The 20929-nt window shown below is 40.2% G+C and overlaps 1 protein-coding gene across 9 annotated transcripts in view; it reads right to left on the reverse strand.

Annotated features, from left to right (window-relative positions):
- The window catches only part of CREBBP (CREB binding protein), a 47539-nt gene that overhangs the window by 12328 nt on the left and 14282 nt on the right, over positions 1-20929 (reverse strand). For 6 of the 9 annotated variants that reach the window (XM_063430555.1, XM_063430554.1, XM_063430553.1 and 3 more), the window contains exons 2-16: positions 12456-13153; positions 8267-8440; positions 7759-8008; positions 7530-7643; positions 6854-7078; positions 6561-6660; positions 5912-6058; positions 5545-5662; positions 5094-5286; positions 4937-4993; positions 4562-4755; positions 2299-2481; positions 1761-2189; positions 876-1040; positions 289-475 (exon numbers count right to left, since the gene is read on the reverse strand). In XM_063430555.1, coding sequence (XP_063286625.1) covers positions 289-475; positions 876-1040; positions 1761-2189; positions 2299-2481; positions 4562-4755; positions 4937-4993; positions 5094-5286; positions 5545-5662; positions 5912-6058; positions 6561-6660; positions 6854-7078; positions 7530-7643; positions 7759-8008; positions 8267-8440; positions 12456-13153 — 3234 coding nt within the window. The remainder of the gene's footprint in view (positions 1-288; positions 476-875; positions 1041-1760; positions 2190-2298; positions 2482-4561; positions 4756-4936; positions 4994-5093; positions 5287-5544; positions 5663-5911; positions 6059-6560; positions 6661-6853; positions 7079-7529; positions 7644-7758; positions 8009-8266; positions 8441-12455; positions 13154-20929) is intronic. The other 3 variants (XM_063430557.1, XM_063430556.1, XM_063430551.1) reach the window with 2 other exon arrangements.

A 20929-nucleotide genomic window follows, 5' to 3' on the forward strand; every position in this document is an offset into this window, starting at 1 on the left:
AAGGAAATCAATAAGCCAGATTTGTATCCAGAAGAGCCAAAACAAAGTCTTATTGTCCTTGCCGGTTGTACATAATCACAATCCAAACGACCTGTACTACAGCTGCTAAATGCAGGCCATAAACTATAGTATATCTACCACAAGTTTAACATTCTAATCTGTCAACAAAAAGGAACAGCAAGTCAAGCTCTGGTGCTCTGACTCCAATATAGACTTGAAAAGATAGGCAGGCTGGCCAAATTATCTTGAAAGGGGAGAGCAAACACACAAATATCAACCACCACATACTTTTCTTCCGAGGCTGGGATGGAGACGTGGATTGAGAATTAGTGTTGCTGCCGCTACTGTCATCTTCTTCTTTAGTCTCTACTTTGACTTCTGGCTTCTTTTCCTCCACCTCCATTGGCTCAGTCTTCACTTCCTGGCCCTCACTAGGAGCTTCCTTCACTTGAGGGGCCTGCTCCTCTTCCACCGGCTGGACAGAATAGCAGAAGATTAGACCCACCTCGAAAGTGTCACTCATGAACAGTGCACCTATCATGCAAATCTTAAACTGATCATTAAAAATGTTTCTAAAGATTTTACTTTGTAAATGTTTGCTACCTTCAAACATGGTGTCTGCTTAATATAGATTACAAAGCACTGTAGAATGCAGTCCTTCGCGTTACACGAGGAGTAGACAAGAACAAAGCCCAGGTCAATAATCTTATGTTGTTCAGTTGCATTAATTTGTTAGCACAGGTCATATTAACCTACAAGACATCTTCCATGATTACCTTTAATAGAGCTGGGGACAAGTTATATTGCAAGAACACTCAATAAATGTTGACATTCTAAGCAGTTACATCTACAGCCTACATCACGGATTTTCTCACCTCTGTTTTAGGTTCCACTGGATTCTCATTAGGTTCAGGCTCCTCCGTTTTCACCTCACTTTTAATCTCCATCATAGGATGATCAGCAGGAGGCTGGTTGTCTGTGCTCGCTACAGAGGCTGGTGTGGGCACATGGTTGTCCACACTTGCAGCTGCCTGGGATAACTGAAGACAAAATATGAATTTTAAACAAACATATCACACACAATAAAAAAAAAAAAAATGAAGGAAAAGGGAATATTGAACAGAACACAAAATTAGATGGGGAATAGGGAATAAAAGAAAATATTCAGTCAATCAAAATTCACTGCCCCTCATAACAGGGAAAAGTTCTGATCACAGTCTCTTTAAATGTACACAGAAAAACGCTTAGATCCATGACAATGTTCTAACAATATATATTGGTGAATAATCTTTTGACTAAACATTTAAAACCTGTGACAATACATCTGAACAATAAGGACTCTCAGATGCCTAAACAGAAATCACAATGTTAACGAAATGGTCTTGAATAGAACTGGATACTAAAACCATTTAGAACCTAATCCTCCTGTACTCTGACACTCTTGCACCACAATAGTTGTCTCATTTTACTAGCACAGAGTACCAGAAATTATAATGTCAGTGACTGCCAAATGTAAAGCCTTAATTCCCCAAAACTCTGTATCCTGCAATCCCACCACAAAGAATGTAGACTCTGTTTAATTAAACCCAAGCTCAACATTTTAAGCGTTGTTTCATTAAAACCGTAACCATGCACCTACCAAAATGCTTAAATATATATAGGTTATTAAGGAGAAGATCTTACACGATGTCAGCCTGCATTGCTGACCTCAGAAATCTCAAGAAGAATGTGGAAGTTTTTATGGTTAAGAATTTACTTACTGGAGTGCCAGGAGCTGGGGCATGCACAGATGTTGGCTGTAGCGGAGCAGGCTGCGGCGTAGGCACAGACGGTGGGGGCACAGGAGTAGGTGGCTGAGGAGTGAGCTGAGATTGAGCCGCTGCCTGAACCGTTGGGGTGCTCTGTGACTGCATGGCACTGGGGACAGAGCCTGGCGTTGGAGCTGGTGTCTGTGCAGCAGGGGGCAGAGGAGTGGATGGCTGAGTAGGAGCTGCAGGCTGTGATGGGGTCATGCCTGTTGGTGGTGGGTGCTGGATAGGTGGCATGACAGTAGGTGAAGCAGTAACAGATGGTGGTGTCTGATGGAGGGGAGACTGGGAGAGAGCAGGGCGGGGAAGCTGATTGCTCTGCTGGCCCATCATGTTCATGGAGTTGCTCATTGGGAGAGATGCAGTAGGTGCCTGTCCCTGCTGGAAGGATGCAGAATTACGTATTTAATGACATAGAAAAAAACATAACTTATAGCACAACCCCCTTTAAAGCAGATTAAACTGTATGCATTAAAACATTAATTCCTACCTGTGACACTGCAGCTGCTGCTGCTCCTGTCTGTCCCAGAGACACCCCTATTGCACCAGTATTTTGGGGGAATTGGTTCTGCTGCATGAACTGGTTCTGTGTCTGTGCTGGACCCATTAAATTATTAGCATGTGCTCCCATCATTCCCTGTGGCTGTGACATGCGAGAAGGAGACATTGCCATCTGCGGAGAAATTGACAATTGCAGTTATAAAGAAATATAATAAACCTAGGTTACAAATGTAATGAATGCAGGCTTCTTTAACTTATTTTTGTTTATTACAGTGGATTATAAAATATTATTTGGGAAATTGTACTAAGAAAAGACTTTATAGTTAGAGATACCATATTTTCTAGGACACATCTATACGAGGCCTGCCGGTAAATAGTCCAGCGATGTAAATATAACAAGAACAGTTTGCGTGACATCAATGTGGCAGCCAAGGAGAGTGGACTGGAATGCGCATGTGTGAATACGAGCGACTTCACTGTACTAGTCAGTGGGAGGTGCTAGGCGCTGATGACTGAGCATGTGTACTGTGTGGCCATAGCATTCAAAATGACCGATCAAATAGAGCAACAAATCTGCATCAAATTTTCTGTTAAACTTGAACATTCCTCCACGTAAACTATTCGGTTGATTCAGAAGGCGTTCGGGGACGATGCAATAGAGTGCAGCACAAACGCTTCAAAGATGGTCGCGAATCTGTTGAAAGATTTGGCGCCCTGCGACTTCTGGCTTTTTACAAAACAAAAATAATCTTTGAAAGTGAAAATCTTTCAGACCGTCAAGGAGATTCAGGTAAATACGACAAGGCAACTATTTGCGATTCCAATAAAGGATTTTGCAGAGTGTTTTGAACAGTGGAGGAGATGCTGGAAGAACTGTGTGAGGTCTCAAGGTGTCTTACTTTGAAGGGGACTGATGAGTCATTGTCCTATGTACAAAGTCACTTGTATCTTCTTCAATGAATGTCTATTTTTCCTATTACATACATCCTTTACGGACAGACCTCGTACACATTGAGGGGCAACATACAAAAGTGCTGCCTTGCAGTATGTAGAAGTCAAATGCAGCAGATCGTAAATCAGCTGATAAAATCAGCAATCCTGCAGCATATACATTATGCATAATACAGGGCAGCATTTCCATGTGCTGCCAATCAACATGATGAAATTATACTTTTCCAGAAAAACCTGGTAGGATATGGTAACCCCAACGATACTTTAGTCATTGAGAAAAATATACCAAACACTGCAGAGTCTACAGTACATGTGAAATGATGTATAAATTCTAGGTTTGTACCCCCATCCCATGTTCATAATACAGTAAATTAAATACAGTTTAGATAGGTTAAAAGCCAAGTACATCTGCATGAGTTAACCAACTCCTTTACAATGTAGAACTATGCTTTCACATAAATGTCAACTTTGCTCAATGTCTTCGAAAAACACTTGCAGCACAATGAAAAAAATGCACTCTTAGAACTAGGAGTCCTATTGTGAAAGCAGGACAAGGAAAGAAACATTTCTTTACAGCAAATGAAGGTTTTCACTGGAGGAGGATCCAGAAGGCCATTATCTCTCCTGCCTCTAGTGGTGACAAAAGATAAATCACTAGGTCTGAATAATATAAAAAGGCCCATGACTCAGAAAATGAAAGTGACAAGAAAGAGCAGAGAAAAGACGCACACAACATACATGCATACAGAAGCACTAGACCATAACGGTATAGAAGATAATTGTGGGCACAGTATCAATAACACTGATGTTTGCATATGACAATATACATGAATAATGAACCGCATTGTATATATATTTAAAATATATATATATTTTTTTTAATCTTCAATGCATAAATGGTGTAATTTTTGATGCCATTGGCACAATTGTTGATGACAAGTGTCACAGTGTTTTCCTGGACACATTTCACAAGGGATGCTCTGTTGTATGTAGAAGTAATATACTGTAGGAGAAAAATCACAATTCAGGAGGTTCATTTATTACCCAACCCTCATACTTAAACATATTTCCCAGTAGCAGAGTATGGATTCTGCAAGTACATGGTTTCACAGCCCATAAGCATGAATCAGGTACATCTGCCCTGGAAAACATGGTGGGCCTGTCAATATGGCTGTGCTTTTTCCCAAACGTATGGCATTAGACATGTTTTTCATTCTTTTACACCATGTCTCAGAACTCGCATGCTTTTATTAAAGTACATGTGATCACTCATGAAACTAGAGACTGCAGGCAGTACTTACAGCAGGCACAGAGCCCATGTTGTTCATTGGCGCGGGGTGGTTGAGTGGAGATGCTGCACGGGGTCCCAGCGGAGCTGGAGTCATCTGTACATTCCCAATATACTGATTCATTCCTGGAGACCCACCGCAGAATGGAGAAGAGAGAAATGCATGCTCGTTAGCAATTTGCTGATCTCTAATTAATACTCCGCCACCTGAGAGTAGATCAGAGATGAAATGGTAAATGTAGAAAAATATTAACCAAACTGGCAGAGAACAGGGTGTCTGATGGATGTCAGTATTTCTGCAAACTACAGAGACACAATAGAGTGAGAGAGAAAGTCTGCAACATTCGTAGAGAACGAGCATTTAAAATCTTGTGATCATATCTCTTACCTGATGTCACCTGCATTCGATTCATATTAGGCACAGAAGAGATTGGAAGGGGACCATCTAAAGAGTAAACAGAAAGAAATAGATACACATAAATATCCCCTATGAGGAAATGGCTCGCAGATTTCTGTGCAATGAAATCTAGAGTTCTAGTACTTACTGGCTGGTCGAACAGGCTGTGCTTGACCCAATGCAGCAGCTGCCTGTGGAAGTGTTGGGGGCTGTGCTCCAGGAGTTTGTAAGGCTGACTGGTTACCCAAAATCCCTTGCTTTTGCAAGCGGGACCTTCTCTTCTCTTCCAACTCCTTTTGGATTTTGTAGATTTTCTCAGCCAGCAAGTGGTAATATTCATCCTACAGAGAGAGATGTTCAAATTATAATGAAAGCACATACAATGTACGGACTAAAAGAAAAGGAGAAAAGAAAAAAAAAAGCTGCAATGGAGAATATATATGAAAGGACATTCCTGGGAGTACATTATGGTGACACAAGTTGTCCAATATATACTACTTAAATCATGGTAAATTGTGTCCTATGGCAACCATATATTCTTATAGCACAGAGGGCTTTTTCGGTTTGTTTTTTTCATAATCAAAATGCTTCATACTTACTCTGCTGTTGGCTGACTCATACATATCTCCCTCAACTTTTCTTGCATAAGCCACTAAGTTTTCCATCCGCCGATCCTTCAAGGCTGCAGGGTCAGGAGTGGGAAAGATTGCTTGGACTCTGGAAGACATAAAGGTCAAGATTATGAGTGCCCTACGCAACACTGCTTACCAATCTAAAGGAAATAGAGGACAATAAGAAAGATTGTCACAGAAGCCCCCATTAAGCCCTTGAGGCACCATACAGGGTTCAGATCCAATTATGCATAACGTGGCCATACAAAGACAAACAATCAGTCCAAACTTTAAACCCAGAACAGATGATACAATGCAAAGAAAAGGCTACTCCTACTCCCTTCCCTTTACGTACAGCTTGTGGACAAGGTGATTGCGGAGATCCTGAGTCACATGCTCATGCCAGGCTTTCCTCACGCCTGTTGTAGAGGGAGGTGCTGCAGTTGGCATAGTGCCAAGGTTGCCCACAGAGCCAGGACTGTTTCCATCATTGAGCAATGGACTGAAATTGGTAAGAAAAATATATATTAAATGGTTTAATGACAACGGACAGTTGCTTTTGAGGATAATGTTAATCAAAGCATTAAGGTTATGAACATTGGCAGATAGTAAATGACTCTGCATGCTATGGGCAGTCAAGTAGGCCAGTTATGGCCCAATTTAATAATTTCACAAAAGTCTTACCCGGTGTCAGAGCTGTAATTCAGATTGTGTGCACCAATAACACACTTTTGGAACATTTGAATTTCCAATTACATAGAAAAGGTGCGTTTCTAAGCACAACTTCTACAGTGATACGTATTGGCGCCTGAAGCAATGTAAGAATATCATAAGCTAGAAATGCGACCAAGACATCAAATAAAATTTTAAAGAAAATCTGCAGTTAAATCTAATACAGACACACACATACATACACACACACACACAAGCACACAATGACCAATAAAATATCACTGACTGCACTCAGGACTGTAGTTTCCAGCAAGGCATTTATAAAAACTTACTTTGAGTTTGCCAGGGACGTGGGAAGTGCAGCTTCAGAGATCAGATTTGCTTGCTGTTCTGTAGCCATTCCTCCAGCTGACAGGTTTATCTGATTGCCACCTACAAGGTTACATAGTCGTTTAATACAGATAATATGGCATTACACTAGCAAACATCAGTCAACAAGCTTCTTCAACTAGTCCACCACTAACTACAACAAGACGGATTCCTTGAGAACGCTGAAGAAGCTGATCAAATAGTAGTAAGATCTACAAAACATAACCGTTCCTTGCTGTTCGTTGGCCCAACTCACCTAGTGCATTGATGTTGCGAATCTGCTGGTGAACCTGAGTCTGTGTCTGCTGTTGTCCAGGGCCCTGAGACTGATTACCATAAGGAAGCCCCAGAGCAGCATAAGCCCTCTGCATGGAACTAGGATCAATGGGGTTGGGGCTGCTCAGAGTAGGCGTGGTCTGCTGGTTGCCTCCAACTGCTCCAATTTGATTCTGGACGCCACTAGAAGGTGAGCCCAAGAGAGCTAAGGATAGAAGAACACCACAGTTACAAAACGATAACGGAGCCATAGGCTAAGGTCATTACTTATTTCCCCTATTTCAAGGGCTAATGTAAACTTAGTATAGCCCCGCACAATGTATTTGCTATAATATCCCTGAAGTCAAAATTGTTCTAATTCATGTTGAAGCGCACTCACAAAATTTACGAGTACTAGATCTTCTGTGATAATGTCAAAACAAACAGTTAATGTGACATATTTAGTCTTTACCTTTATGGCAACAGCACAGTGGTTAAGTTGTATAGAGAAAAACAATTCTGTAATGTATTTACAAGCAGTTTGGCCAACAGTATATACATAGAACTGTATTCTCCACAGTTTTATCATACTTTTCACAACAGATTTCCATTAAGCCACTTTATTATTACACTTTCACAGTACTGGTTCGAAAAAGCTACTTGCTATTGAAACTTACGCTGCTGGTTCCTCTTGTCACTTGCATTTTTCAGGGGTAAACACACAGGACAGTCATGCCGCGTGCAGTTCTTCCAGTGCGAGATGATTTGTCGCGAGGATGCACAGTGTGCAACTATGGTACAAAGAAAACAAGGAAATGGTCATGCACACAGATGACCAAACAAACACACACAAAAAAAGCAGCAGGACCAAGAAAGCAGACACAGTCCTTCCAATGGACTCCTTACCTTGACAGGCCTTCCCGGCTTGGCAGTGAGTCATGTGATTCAGCACGTTTTTCATAGTACGACAGTGGGGTAGTGCACAGTCCCGCATTTCACCATTTGTCTGTTCCCGCCGTTGACATTTGTGAGCGTGGAGTAGCAGGACAAGCTGTTGCTGGATGAGTTTACGTTTCTCTGGGTCAGCTGTGGGGCCGGTGCCCATGGAAGGTGCCCCACCAATGCCAACTTGCTGGACTTGAGCCTGCAATGGAGACTAGATGACAGGAAATAATATATTACTACTTGCTATAAACTAGTAGAAAAATCAACCCCAGAAACTGTAATTATTACTAGGCAGGGCTGGAAAGAGTGTCGCCAGATAACTATACATTGTACAATGCAACAGCTCACTAATAAATTATCTATCAAAATTAACCCACACCGCAAACACATTTTTGTTGCTGTGGGTTTTTTTTTTATTATTATTATTATTATTATTTATTTTGGAGTAAGAGAAGATGTGAAAACTTACCATGTTGGGTACATTGGCAACTGGTGAGCTTTTCATATCAGAAGGGAAAGGTGGAAGGTTGTTTGTTATGCCAGGCTTAGTGGAGAGCGGAGTATTTACTCCTTGGGCTCTGATTTGCTGTCCTGTGGCAGGGTTAAAGTTTTGCCCAAACGGGCTGTTTCCCTGGAGACCCATCTGTGGCAAGAGATAAGAAGAAGGGAGCAGTTAGGAGACTGACGTACGATGCACATAAGGATAGTCATAATGAAGGGAGTAAAGTGAAAGTGATATGTAAACGTCAAAACTTGCAAAGACACATAGAAGTGTTATTACGTGAAGCTGTACTTTAAAATTTGCTTCCAACAGATACTTGCTTTTTAACTTGTGTAAGGAAAACTGTCTAGATTAGTTGAATATTTCCCAACAAATTCATAAAAGACTGCCATTTATTAGTTCAACACATTTCAATAACATGTAAAACCTAATAAAGCATAGATCTACAGACTGATTTAATTCTGACAAACAAACAGAACACTAGTCTTGATGCAATGGAGTGGCCATCTTTTTGGCACAGCTTACAAAAGTGCAGGTAATCATGAACTAGTTTGCCTTCACAAATACCGATAGAATGTGCAAGTGCCTAGCATCTCAGAAATATAGCAATGGATGATATCAGACATTCAAGTTGTGTGTGGAAAAGGGATCCAGGCACCCATGCACCAACGTTATTAAGGGTGAGTAGTCAAAGTCACTTACTCGTAATGAAGGGATTTTGGGACACAGATGCTGCCACTACACAGTTTACATTTTAAAGTTCCCACCCCTATAGCAGCAAACAGCCACTTAGGGCTTCAGACTAAAATAGATTGAATAATTTAATCTGTTTTACGAGAGGAATTAGCATGACAGCACTGGACTGGGTGTTTGTACAATGCATCTCATAGAGAGGACCAGGATTGGTGGATCATTGCAACGGCCAAGCATACCCATACGCTTTGAACTTGGCCAAAATGACCAAGCTTGATGACTGTACTCTCTGTGCAGGTCAAGTTTAATTTAAAATATAATTTGTATTCTATTTCTAAATCAAGATCTGAAATGATTAAGGAACACATCTGACTAAAGGGACTATTTAAAATAACTTACAAAAGTACAATAAGTTACAAAACAATGCACAAGGCCAAGACTATAATACACTTGGAAATTATTTTTAGTAAAATAATTTACTACAATAATTTAGTGGAAGTCAATCCAGCTAGTAATATTTATTTTTAAAAATGGTATTTGGTACACTGTTCATGTTTAAATTTGCCATTCAACAATGCTTCACTGGCAGGATCAATTCATAATTATCTATTAATATGTAACATGACATTCTCTTTCACAACATGAAGGAGCAGCATTGAGACTAGAAAAATCACAACTACTCCTGGATGCTTTCCTATAAATATCAAACTCAGAGCTCACAATAATCACAACAGGGGATACAGGATTATCTTAGGGAATTGTTGGCCACTATAAAACTTTAACACATGTGGCAAATCAGGGAAACTAGTAGATCTTTGTAATGCAATGCCATCAGCATCTATTGCAAAAGTAAGTGGGGCAGACATGTCAAATCAGCCAATACACATTTGGCTATAGATAGTTACAGACAATGTTAACACTTTGGGCTTAGAGATAATTCAAGTAGCCTCACTGGTAGCTATTTCTATTTTCATTATTACACACTAGCCATCAGTCCCTCAATGAGTAATAAGTGAAACAATACAACAAACAGTAAGTTTAGCAGTAATTACTATAATCCTCGAATTGCATCAGAAAAAAATGCTCTTTAGAGCATGTGATACCAAATGCAAATCAGAAGTGTTCCTCCTCTGATTATGCTGCAATGGAGGCAACTAGAAAACTTCTATTTTTCTTTCTTTTTATGATACACCTTAAGGAGCACAACTTCAATATATTATTAAAATATTAGAGTAAGAATAGGTAGAAAATGCATTAAAAATACAAAGCAATCGCTTATTGTGAATTTAATTTAGAACCATTTAAAAATCAACCTAAAAAAAATGTGAGACATCCTTCACAACAGGACAGAAAAAATAAGTGACTTTCTGAGCAAGTTATTATAATCGGTCTGTGTAAAAAAAAAAAAAAAAAAAAAAACTTGCAGGAACTTTTTGGGATGCACTCATTTCATGGCTCCTAAACCCACAAATCTTTTTCAAACCATGGGCTTAGTGATTGTTCCCTGGTTAACCACAAGAAAATGTAAATTTTTAGAGTGCTCAATCACAAGTGAATATTTCAGGCGGTTCAGGAGCTGAGCACAAAACCTAAGCATGCCAAGTGCTCTGGCTATAGGAGCATTTTACATGGTATTATACAGGAGTTTATATGAATGCCAGATTAACACTTTGATATTATAGCCAGGCGCATTTGTTTAGTCAAAATCAAGTTAAAGGTTGCCTTCACCAACAAATTGATAGACTTGAAACTACTTTGTGACCATAAGCCACTTCAAAGCCAGATACATCACTGTAAACCAAGAAGTTAAACCCACTTCAAAGTTCAATCTGCCTGTCCTACTTAGTTAAGTGTAAAATGGGACTATATCATAGCCAGTGATCACCAGCACCTACAAAATGTTTAGATTACACGAGTTTCAATGCCTGCTTAGACCAGACACTCGGGGAAATACTCTTAATGCTTTGTAATCATTTGCAGTTGTACATAACTACATTTTGTGTGTTGTACCAGGCATGTGAATCACCTTTCATGGTCACATAGCTTTTGCTTAAATGATAGTCATCTTACTGCCTTTCAACTTGGAACACAGTTCTCCATGCTGAAAAGTTAGTGTTAAGAAGAGCAGGAGAACCCACATGCAGGTGGTTCTACTGTTCTCCATCACAGCAACTATTCTATCAAGTCCATCTCACAATTTGATGAAGGTGTATAGGACAGAGACGCCATTCTAAATGAATACAAATGGCAGTTTATTGGCATTGGAAGAGATGGGTGCAGCATGTGGACATAAGTGGGAGATGTCAATGCTGGAACATCTCTTAAATAAATATTTTGTGTAACTTAAAAATCGCAAATAACATGTTAAAGGAACACTATAGTCACCTAAATTACTTTAGCTAAATAAAGCAGTTTTAGTGTATAGATCATTCCTCTGCAATTTCCCTGCTCAATTCACTGTCATTTAGGAGTTAAATCACTTTGTTTCTGTTTATGCAGCCCTAGCCACACCTCCCCTGGCTATGATTGACAGAGCCTGCATGAAAAAAAAAACTGGTTTCACTTTCAAACAGATGTAATTTACCTTAAATAATTGTATCTCAATCTCTAAATTGAACTTTAATCACATACAGGAGGCTCTTGCAGGGTCTAGCAAGCTATTAACATAGCAGGGGATAAGAAAATCTTAATTAAACAGAACTTGCAATAAAGAAAGCCTAAATAGGGCTCTCTTTACAGGAAGTGTTTATGGAAGGCTGTGCAAGTCACATGCAGGGAGGTGTGACTAGGGTTCATAAAGAAAGCGATTTACCTCCTAAATGGCAGAGGATTGAGCAGTGAGGCTGCAGGGGCATGTTCTATACACCAACATTGCTTCATTAAGCTAAAGTTGTTCAGGTGACTATAGTGTCTCTTTAATGTTAATAATAAAGCTTAATGAGATGTTATTAGTTAAAATGAACTAACATTTAATCTGTATTGCCAGCACGCCTACATATAAAAGGGATGAAAAGTAGCAGCAGACCTTTTGGTATATATTTGTTGTTTTTAAACGCCTTAAGGACAAAACTTCTGGAATAAAATGGAATCATGACATGTCACACATGTCATGTGTCCTTAAGGGGTTAAAATAAAACATAATAACCATAGCTGGTTATATTTAATGATAATGCACGGTACAGCAAATAGATTTTTTTAGGGAGCAGTTAACCACTCAAAGGAGGTATCAAAGGCAAAAAAGATAAAACAAAGTCGTACAGAGTGAGTAACATAAGACCAAAGCAAAACCATTTTCATTTTTGGGATTGAATAAAATACCTTACTAACAAGGAAAGCAGATAACAAGCTTGGGTACACACTTACCATGCAACGTAAGACACTAACAATCAACGGGTTGACTTTTACAAATAACCCCAACTCATTAAAGACTGACATTATTAGCACAGAATAAAAGTGAACTTACTTTACTTAAGGGCCCTCCCTGGGCACTTGCCATTCCGCTATGAGCAGTCATCGTTGCTGTTCCTTGAGTCAGTGTTTCTGCGAGGACGCTGCCTGGATTTGCTTGCATGCCAGGTGAGCTGTACTGCATTCCTCCACCACGACCCCTGCTCCCAGCTCCAAGTGACCCGTTCAAGACCTGACCCTGTGTCGACTGGGCCTGGTTCATTAGTGAATGTCCAGAATTGCTGTTCATCATTGCTTGATGCCCTTGGTTGAAGTTTGAGTTCATACAGATGCCCCCAGGGTTCTGTTGAGCAGCTGGACTGCCTGCCACCATACCCACTTGCTTTTGTGCTTGGGAGGTGGGAACAGATTGGCCAGGTTGACCAGCTCCCTGCTTGTTCAGTCCGGAAGATTGGTTGGCAGATAAGCCTTGGTTGAGCGGACTCTTGTTCAAGCTGCCCAGGTTGCCAAGGCCGGGGCTATTTTGCTGGCCTTGACCACCCATGCTCTGTTGTACAGGGCTACCAGAGTTACCTCTGCCCATAGCTGTAGCCAAGCCTGCACTTCCACCACGTAAGAGGTCTGTCAACTGCTTATTTTGGGAAGCTGCATCGTGCCCCAGACCTCCACCGGTGCCCAGGAGGCTCAAATCTGTTCCATTAGGGATTAATTCATCTGGCAGATCATTCTCCAAGTCAAAGAAAGATCCAAAATCTGGGAAGAGAAAAGAAATTCCTATAAATGTTGAGAGCATTTTATTGGACACAATCATTTTAATAACCCATTTTTATGAAAATCACATACAGACTTAAATATATATAATAAAAAAATAAAAACAACATACGGTCAGAAGCCATATCATTAAACACCCAACACTAAATATCCCAGCTATAATGACCAAGAATTCTATTCACCCAGATTTTAAAGCAGTGATGTATGATTGTTTAATGTGTCTGCATGAAGAGAGTTCATTTTTTCAACCTGTATAAGGCCATATGTCCATGCTTTCAAACATAACCGTTATTTGACTAGCATGTTAAAACAAAAAAGAACCACAACAATGTCTAAAACGTAACACCATGAGATTAAGTTGCTCAGAAAATGCACAAAGATTTAGTAAGGTCACCAGCATATTTTCAAACACTATTAATTGCAATAGCTTACACTAAGAGCAATAGTTTGCCAAAATGGCCAGAAGGAGGAGGGTTAAAGCAATCGAAGGTGTAACAATACCAAACTCTACAGCTAAGTCGCAAAGATCAGAGTTTTTTTTTTTTTTTACTTCCGCATTCCTCAGTACTCTGTGCCACTCATCAGCTGCAGAGAAACAGGACCAGCCCAGCATATAAGCAAATTACAAGGACACGCTGTGGCACTCGAGTGTGTGGGAGGGGGGACGTAAACAGATGTGGCCGAGAAGTATTTGCTAGCTGTAGCGCTCCACTTGCTAGAATAAATCCAAGCAAGCAGGTATAGATTGCCAGTCATATTGGAACATGAAAACGCACAGCAAATACACAGCTCTATCATGAAGCACATGAATCAAGCGGTAATCAAAATAAAATACTGAGAAGATTTTAGTTTAAAGTGCCCAGGCAAATTCGACACAACAGGCTCAAGGAAATGGGAGGTTTCACAGCAAGTGGCACAGGACGCTAAATAAGTACATTAACATACGCCGTCGGAACAGCACCGGGCATTTAAGTCGTTCGCAAATACAAATGCATGGGTTCAGAATAAAGCCAAATTAAACAGATACATCAAGAGAAGCATAACACACCAATCCATGGGTGACAGTTTATTGCGTGACAAGGTAGAAAATTTAACGTAAACCCTGCACTAACAAAATCTCCAGCAATTCCACAGAAAGCTAGGGGGAAAATATATACAAAAACTTCCATACTTCATGATTTCTCCAGTATGAGGGTAACATTTCAAAGTGCATGATATTCAGTCCCAGGATCCTATGCCCTAGTTTTCACACAAAGCATTCAGGTATAGAGACACATGTATGGTGGATTTAAATGATCTATGCCACTGGTGCACACCATTAGATGCGTCCATATTAAAAATGAATTTATACATTCGCTACAAACAGTACTACAGCGAAAACATTTTTCTACCAATAAAATGACACCATGCCATTTTTCAATAGCCAAGTCACCTGAATTCCAAGACAGCTATAAAAGATTTGTCACGGCTTCCTGCAAACTTTATTTAAATTTTCTTTCCTTTTTTTTTATTTAAATGTAAAAATGCATTTAACCAATCACAACACATCTGCTTCCTCTACAGCCATTCAGATGGATGTTATCACTTAGGCAACATTCGGCCAGTTGTTTGTTGTGTGACCTCCCAAACATTTTGTAAAGCAATCATTTCACATTTTAGCCCATGTGATTTTACATTCACATGAAAAAAAAAAAAAGCCGACTTATTACAATTGTTTAACTTTTAACCGGTGTGAGGATAGTGAAACAAAGGAAACGCTTACTTGTTTAATATATCACAATAAATGAAGTAAAAAGAAAGGAGGTGGTATGTTTCAATAAGGAATTCCTACTTGGAACTGCATATGTAACACTCTACAGCCCCAACACTGCCCCCCTCTCCAAAAAAAAAAAAAAAAACCTTTACACAAGATTGTGTATGAGTTTCCTCACTTCCCAAGTTGCCATTAAGTCATCTGCATCTTTGTAATAAGAACAGTAACCGTGTACAACGACCTCAAGAAACTTGGAAAGGTGAATTCAGGATAAGCCTTGATCTCAGTGTGCAACCAACTTTACTACACAGCTTGGCAGGAAACTCACTATATGTATATATTTAATGTCTAAAACAGTCTTTTGTTTTGCTGAAACCGCCATACTTGAATGCAGCCATTTTATAGATTGAATTATCCAATGGGTAAAAAAAAAAAAAAAAAAAGTTTTAAAAATGACCCCACAACTACTTCTGTTTTTTGCTTTTTTTTTTTTCCCCCTTCCCCAACGGTGACATCGCCACTAGTGATCCGGTGGCCTGGGGCTGCAGGGAAAGTTGCCAGGGTTGTACTCTTGTGCACATGTGTGAGTACAACATTGAGGTCTATGGAGGATCCCGCAAGATAACCGGATTCTCCATAGAAAGAGAGACACATCCCCACCCCTCAGCTGTCACAAGTAACGTCTCAACTAGATTTACAATGACTTGACTCCGCCTTTTTGACAAGTAGAGGAAAATTACAGAGACAAAGTAGCCCCTTTCAGTAAACTTCCAATAGTCAATGTATTTCATAAGAAAGGTATCAGAGCCACTTTAAATGAACACTCCAACCATCTAAAACACTTCAGTTTGCTGTCTCGCTCACTTTCAATGGTAGTACAAAGCAGAAGTGAGGGGCTGCACCAATCTTCTCATTGAGAAGTGCATAATTGGCCTATTGTGCACATGTGCAATTTGTCCACAAAACTTCTCAATGAGAAGTCTCTTATAAAACAATGTCTTTTGTTTTGAGTATATACACTAAACGGAGTGTCGTTTTAAAAGCAGGGCCATATCACATATTCCAGTCACAGCAAGCAAAAGTCCTCACTCCAGAATCGTGCAGGAAACAAATAAATAAAAAAAAAGTTTCATCAATGAGGAATCTCTAGTTGTAAATGGATATGATGTCAAATAAATAACGCCATAGGTCTTTACGATATACAGTATTTACTCAAATCTATTGCGCATTCAATTTTTTAACCTGGAGGACCGAAAAAGGTTTTTGCTGGCGAATATGAGCATTTGTACAAGATACTACTATACAACATAGATTTGATGGAGCATTAGATTCGCACACAAACGGGACGAAATTCACATCACAACAAAGATATGGGAGGTACACAGAAACCAAGTCTCGCACCTCTGACCCAAGGATGCGAATTTTGCCCCGGCAAACTCATGTTGTACGCCCGTCATATCGAACACGCATTCACATTTTGGAGACTATTTTGCCAATAAAGGCCTGGATTAGATTCGAGTAAATACCAGTTGAGGGCTTGGGAAATTTATTGGGACAGAACATTGACCGTGCCAACATGTTGAAATAATCCCCTTTCCATTTTATCTATATAAAAAAAAAACATTAAAAAGCCCTTATGCCGCCAGAGCAAAGAATTCGACTGATCTATGCCTTGAGTCAATAGGTGTATGAATCAATTTGGCCTGAAGAAACATAAATGGGGCAATCTTTACATTTTCCAGTGTAGTTTTTTCAAATGGAAAAAGGATGAGTTCCAAAATGCTATTTTAGATTAGCATTTTCAAGAAGAAGATAGAGCACATTTAAAGATTTTATTAATCGACATCCCATTTATTTGAACTTATTACAAATGCTGTTCACAAAATGCCAATACCACTTCCATAATTGTCAGAAGTGCTAAATCTCTTTACTTTCCTCAACACCTTCATGGAGGAGGGAACATTCCATCAATTAACTAAAGAAAGCAATTTAATATCATACGTTTACAAAAGTACATTTTGATTAGAGATTAAACTGAATGCCACTATGCACAGTTCAATAAGTACAGCTCACAATGTCACCCAATTTATTTTATTCTCACAGTTGTAGATCCCTACGGTCATAGATAAGTTCAGGGACTAAAAAAAAACCTCAAAGACATATTAAAAGGGTGTGAAACATGGAAGTGGGGAAAGAGATTATACCAACAAATATCAATGGATTTTACTCCCATGTTTTGCAGGATGATGACCTGGGATGTCAGATATACTCGTTTACGCCTATCTACTAACTGGGACTGATACCAGAGACAAAATTTGCTCTGTAGAACAAACGTGAAATATATATATATCCAACCTAAAAAGTGGATATGAATCCAGAAGAAAAGGCTCAGTGGTTTCTTTGTACAAGCCTAGGTACACATACAAAGGCTTTAAATAAGTCTCACAAGAAACTAATTTAATTTGTAACCAAAATTACAATATTTAAGGTGTGAGCGAAAATGTAATAAATGCATATATTATGGTAGGTAATACAATAGAAAAACTAACCATAAAAGGCATAAAGGTTAGCAGAAGGGTCATACAATAACATTAAAGCAAGCTATCACAGCCAGCATACAGAAGGACTATGGGATTTCCACCGAGAGGAGAAAAGCTTGTCAACCTGCACATTCCCTCCAGAAGAAATAGAAGCCATGTGAGCAGGAGGCCAGACATGTGTGAAGGACCGTCCCTTAGTTCATGCAACAAGCAGCATGGGGTAGAAACATTTTATATTGCGTTGTACACAGTTGTTTATATGGAGTTAAACTGTGGAATCTTGCCACACTTGTTCAGCAAAGGTTGTGTGATTAGAATATTATTGGGGAACACACAAAATATTGCAATTTCCCGCTCACCCCGACACCTTAAGAAAGGAACGCTGGAAAGCGCAGTGATCTGATCAGGCACAGGACATGGACCGTACTGATCAATAAATAGAAAATAAATAGAAACATGCAATTTGACAGCACAATGCATAGTAGGTATGTATAAGGATTACACCCATATAGACGTGTATTAACTTTGGTGGTTATTCTATGATTTGACTACATATCTGAGCTTTTAATAGAAGTCAAACTTGAAGAAACTAAGTAAATTTATGTTTTAACCCTTTTGTTCAACCCAAAGATGGGCAAATTATATTTCACAGGTGGTTACAGTAATAGTGAAATAAGCATCACTCAGGAGAGACTGCTCTGCCTTTTACACCAACCAGGCCAAACTTAGTACTGCAGACAATACGGAACTATGCTTGCAAAGCATCATGGGTAACCGTTAAAGCAGAGGTGAGGGGGCAGTGTTAACCATCACAGCTTTAAACAGTGAGTGGAGATAAGGTTGACCACTTTGGGTAAACACACCTGCACAAAATCTTCAGAAAATATATTGTTGGATATTAGAAACCCAACACTGAAATTAATTCTCTTTAACTACTGCAACTATGAACATTCAGCAAAGGAAAGCTACTGCAGTCTGCTCTGCTTACCAAACTGGCTTCAGATAACTAAAGAGGAATAATAAATCACACTTTTCACAAAGCCACAGAGGATATGAGATCTCAGTGTGAAATCAAGGGATTATTTACTGCAAAGTTCCATCTCAGAGCCCATTGCAATATGACATGAGGCAGTCTTATGGGAAAAACACATACATAGGCTCAACCATGTAAATGGAGGTGTACACAGTATCTGCTGCTCGGCAACCACAACTGATAGTATGCACACTTAGGCAGATTCAATCACAGAAAAGCACAAGCTAGATAACACGCATACACTGAAAAGGATATACCCAGGGTGTAATGCATGGAAAGTTCGGGTGATTTCAACAAACAAAGCCCAGCAGATATAGATATAGATATAAAAATAAATAGGAAAGTCGCATAATAAATCTTTAAATCAATCCTTAGCACAGCCAAGCCATTCCCATATGCTTGGTCTTAAAATTCAGTATACTTAACAGATTAAACAAAAAAACATGCCTTAGAAAGCTACTTTGTCAGTGAGCAGCCATCTTAACTACTTGTCACAGACTCTGCATGATTATCCCTTCCCATTACATTGTTACTTTCCTTTTCCTTTGGAAGAAGCTGATTGGCTGAGGCAGCCTTTGAAAGATGAGCAGGAAGAAGGCAAAAAAAAAAAAACTCGGGGCAGCAATTACACAATGTTTGAGCGGCACAAGCCTGAACTCAGCTCTAAGGTAAAACACTGAAAACATGCAGGAAAGATGCAGTGCGAGTACTTTGTTACATTTAAAGGTAGTTTTCAGATATTTTTCAAAATACATTCTACAATAACAAGCATCAGTCATATATCTTCCATTTTAAAAAGATTTTTTTCCATTGACATATTTCCATTTGGGGTTCAGCTTTGTGGCGGAGCGCCCCTAGAATGCCAGGTCATACATACCGGACAATAAGTGGCCACGCAGCACACTGTGCTAAATAAAGCACACACTCCAACAAGCCCCATACATACTACAACAGTCACAGAAAGTGGGGGAGAGGTATCGGTGTGACTATTTTGGCCTGATATTGGGGTCTGAGACAGCAAGCCTCACCTACTGTCTTTTACAGTTTCATAACAGATTGGCAATTTACATTTTTTGTTTGTCTTCAAGTGAACACAATACGGGAGCATACCCCAAAATGTGTAATGCATTATACAGACAATGCTTTAAAAAAAATAATATGTTTCATAGCTCCTACAAAATACAGCAAAAAATGAAGAGGTTCCATCAATCACTCAAAGACAAATCTTTCCTATAAACCCTGTCCAGTAGTAATGCACCCTCAAGTGATGAGTATCTGGTCAGCCTACTTACAGCCCAGTTCCAAGTTTCTGACCCAGGCAGAGTGACGCCATAAAGAGCACACAAGTTAGATGGAAAAGGAAGTAAATCACTTTGACGCCACTGGTCCATACAGCTGCAGCAGCCATAGGTCATTAGGAATGGGAGAAGAGAACAATGGTACTGTAAGCCACAACCTTTGTGATGGTCTTTTGATGATCCAAAAAAAACGACTTTTACAGCACCCAATTCCGCACAAAAACAAGCCCGGGGACCACCCTGAGAACCGGGAGAGTCAGATGGGGCGGAAAACCAAGAAAGCAAAGCCCGACAGACCCCGCCAGGGAATGGACATAGGGGAACTATGGCGGCAGGCACACGAGGAGCCAAAATGGAGTCCTTACACGGCGGATGCTCGGACTTCACGGAGGGGTCGTCAGACGAAGATGGGGGTGACTCCACGCTGACCCCCTCACAGCCAAGGGGACCACCACCACACACTAAGGCCCCCACCCCAGTGACCATGGAGGCAATCTGAGAACTCATGGCAGTTCACCATAAGAAGATCTCAGCCGACGTGGCCCTAATCAGGGAGGACATCAAAGGCATTACAGACAGGCTGAGCATGGTGGAGGCCTCCTCTGCCAGCCACTCCGGCCAGATCACGGACCTGCAGACAGCGATCAAAGATCTGCAACACAAAACCATGCAGCAAGAAACCTTAATGGCCGCCCAAGAAGACAGGTACCGCCGCAATAATGTCAAGCTAAGAGGCGTCACGGACTCCATACAGGAAGCTGAACTACCGCATCTTATCAGGCGACTCCTCGTTGAGCTACTGACGCCAAAGGCGGCAAAAGCGATCGTCTTGGAGGGCCTGTTTCGAATACCTCGGTCCGCAAAAGCCCCTCAAACTGCCACAGGGGACTTAATACTAAAATTCCAAACAGCCAGAGAAAAGAAGATGGTCCTAGAGGCTATGAAGGGACAGTGTTCCTACCCCTTTGAGGGGATGACCCTCTCTTTTTATACAGACCTGTCAGCGGGAACGCAGGCATGGCAGAGATCCCTGAGCACATATACAGCCCTACTACGTCTACATCAACTACAGTACCGCTGGGGCCCGAACCGCACCCTCACCATCAGCAAAGGAGAAACCAAGTACGTAGTCCA

The sequence above is a fragment of the Pelobates fuscus genome, chromosome 8 (genome assembly GCF_036172605.1).
Source record: "Pelobates fuscus isolate aPelFus1 chromosome 8, aPelFus1.pri, whole genome shotgun sequence".
Classification (NCBI taxonomy): Eukaryota; Metazoa; Chordata; class Amphibia; order Anura; family Pelobatidae; genus Pelobates; species Pelobates fuscus.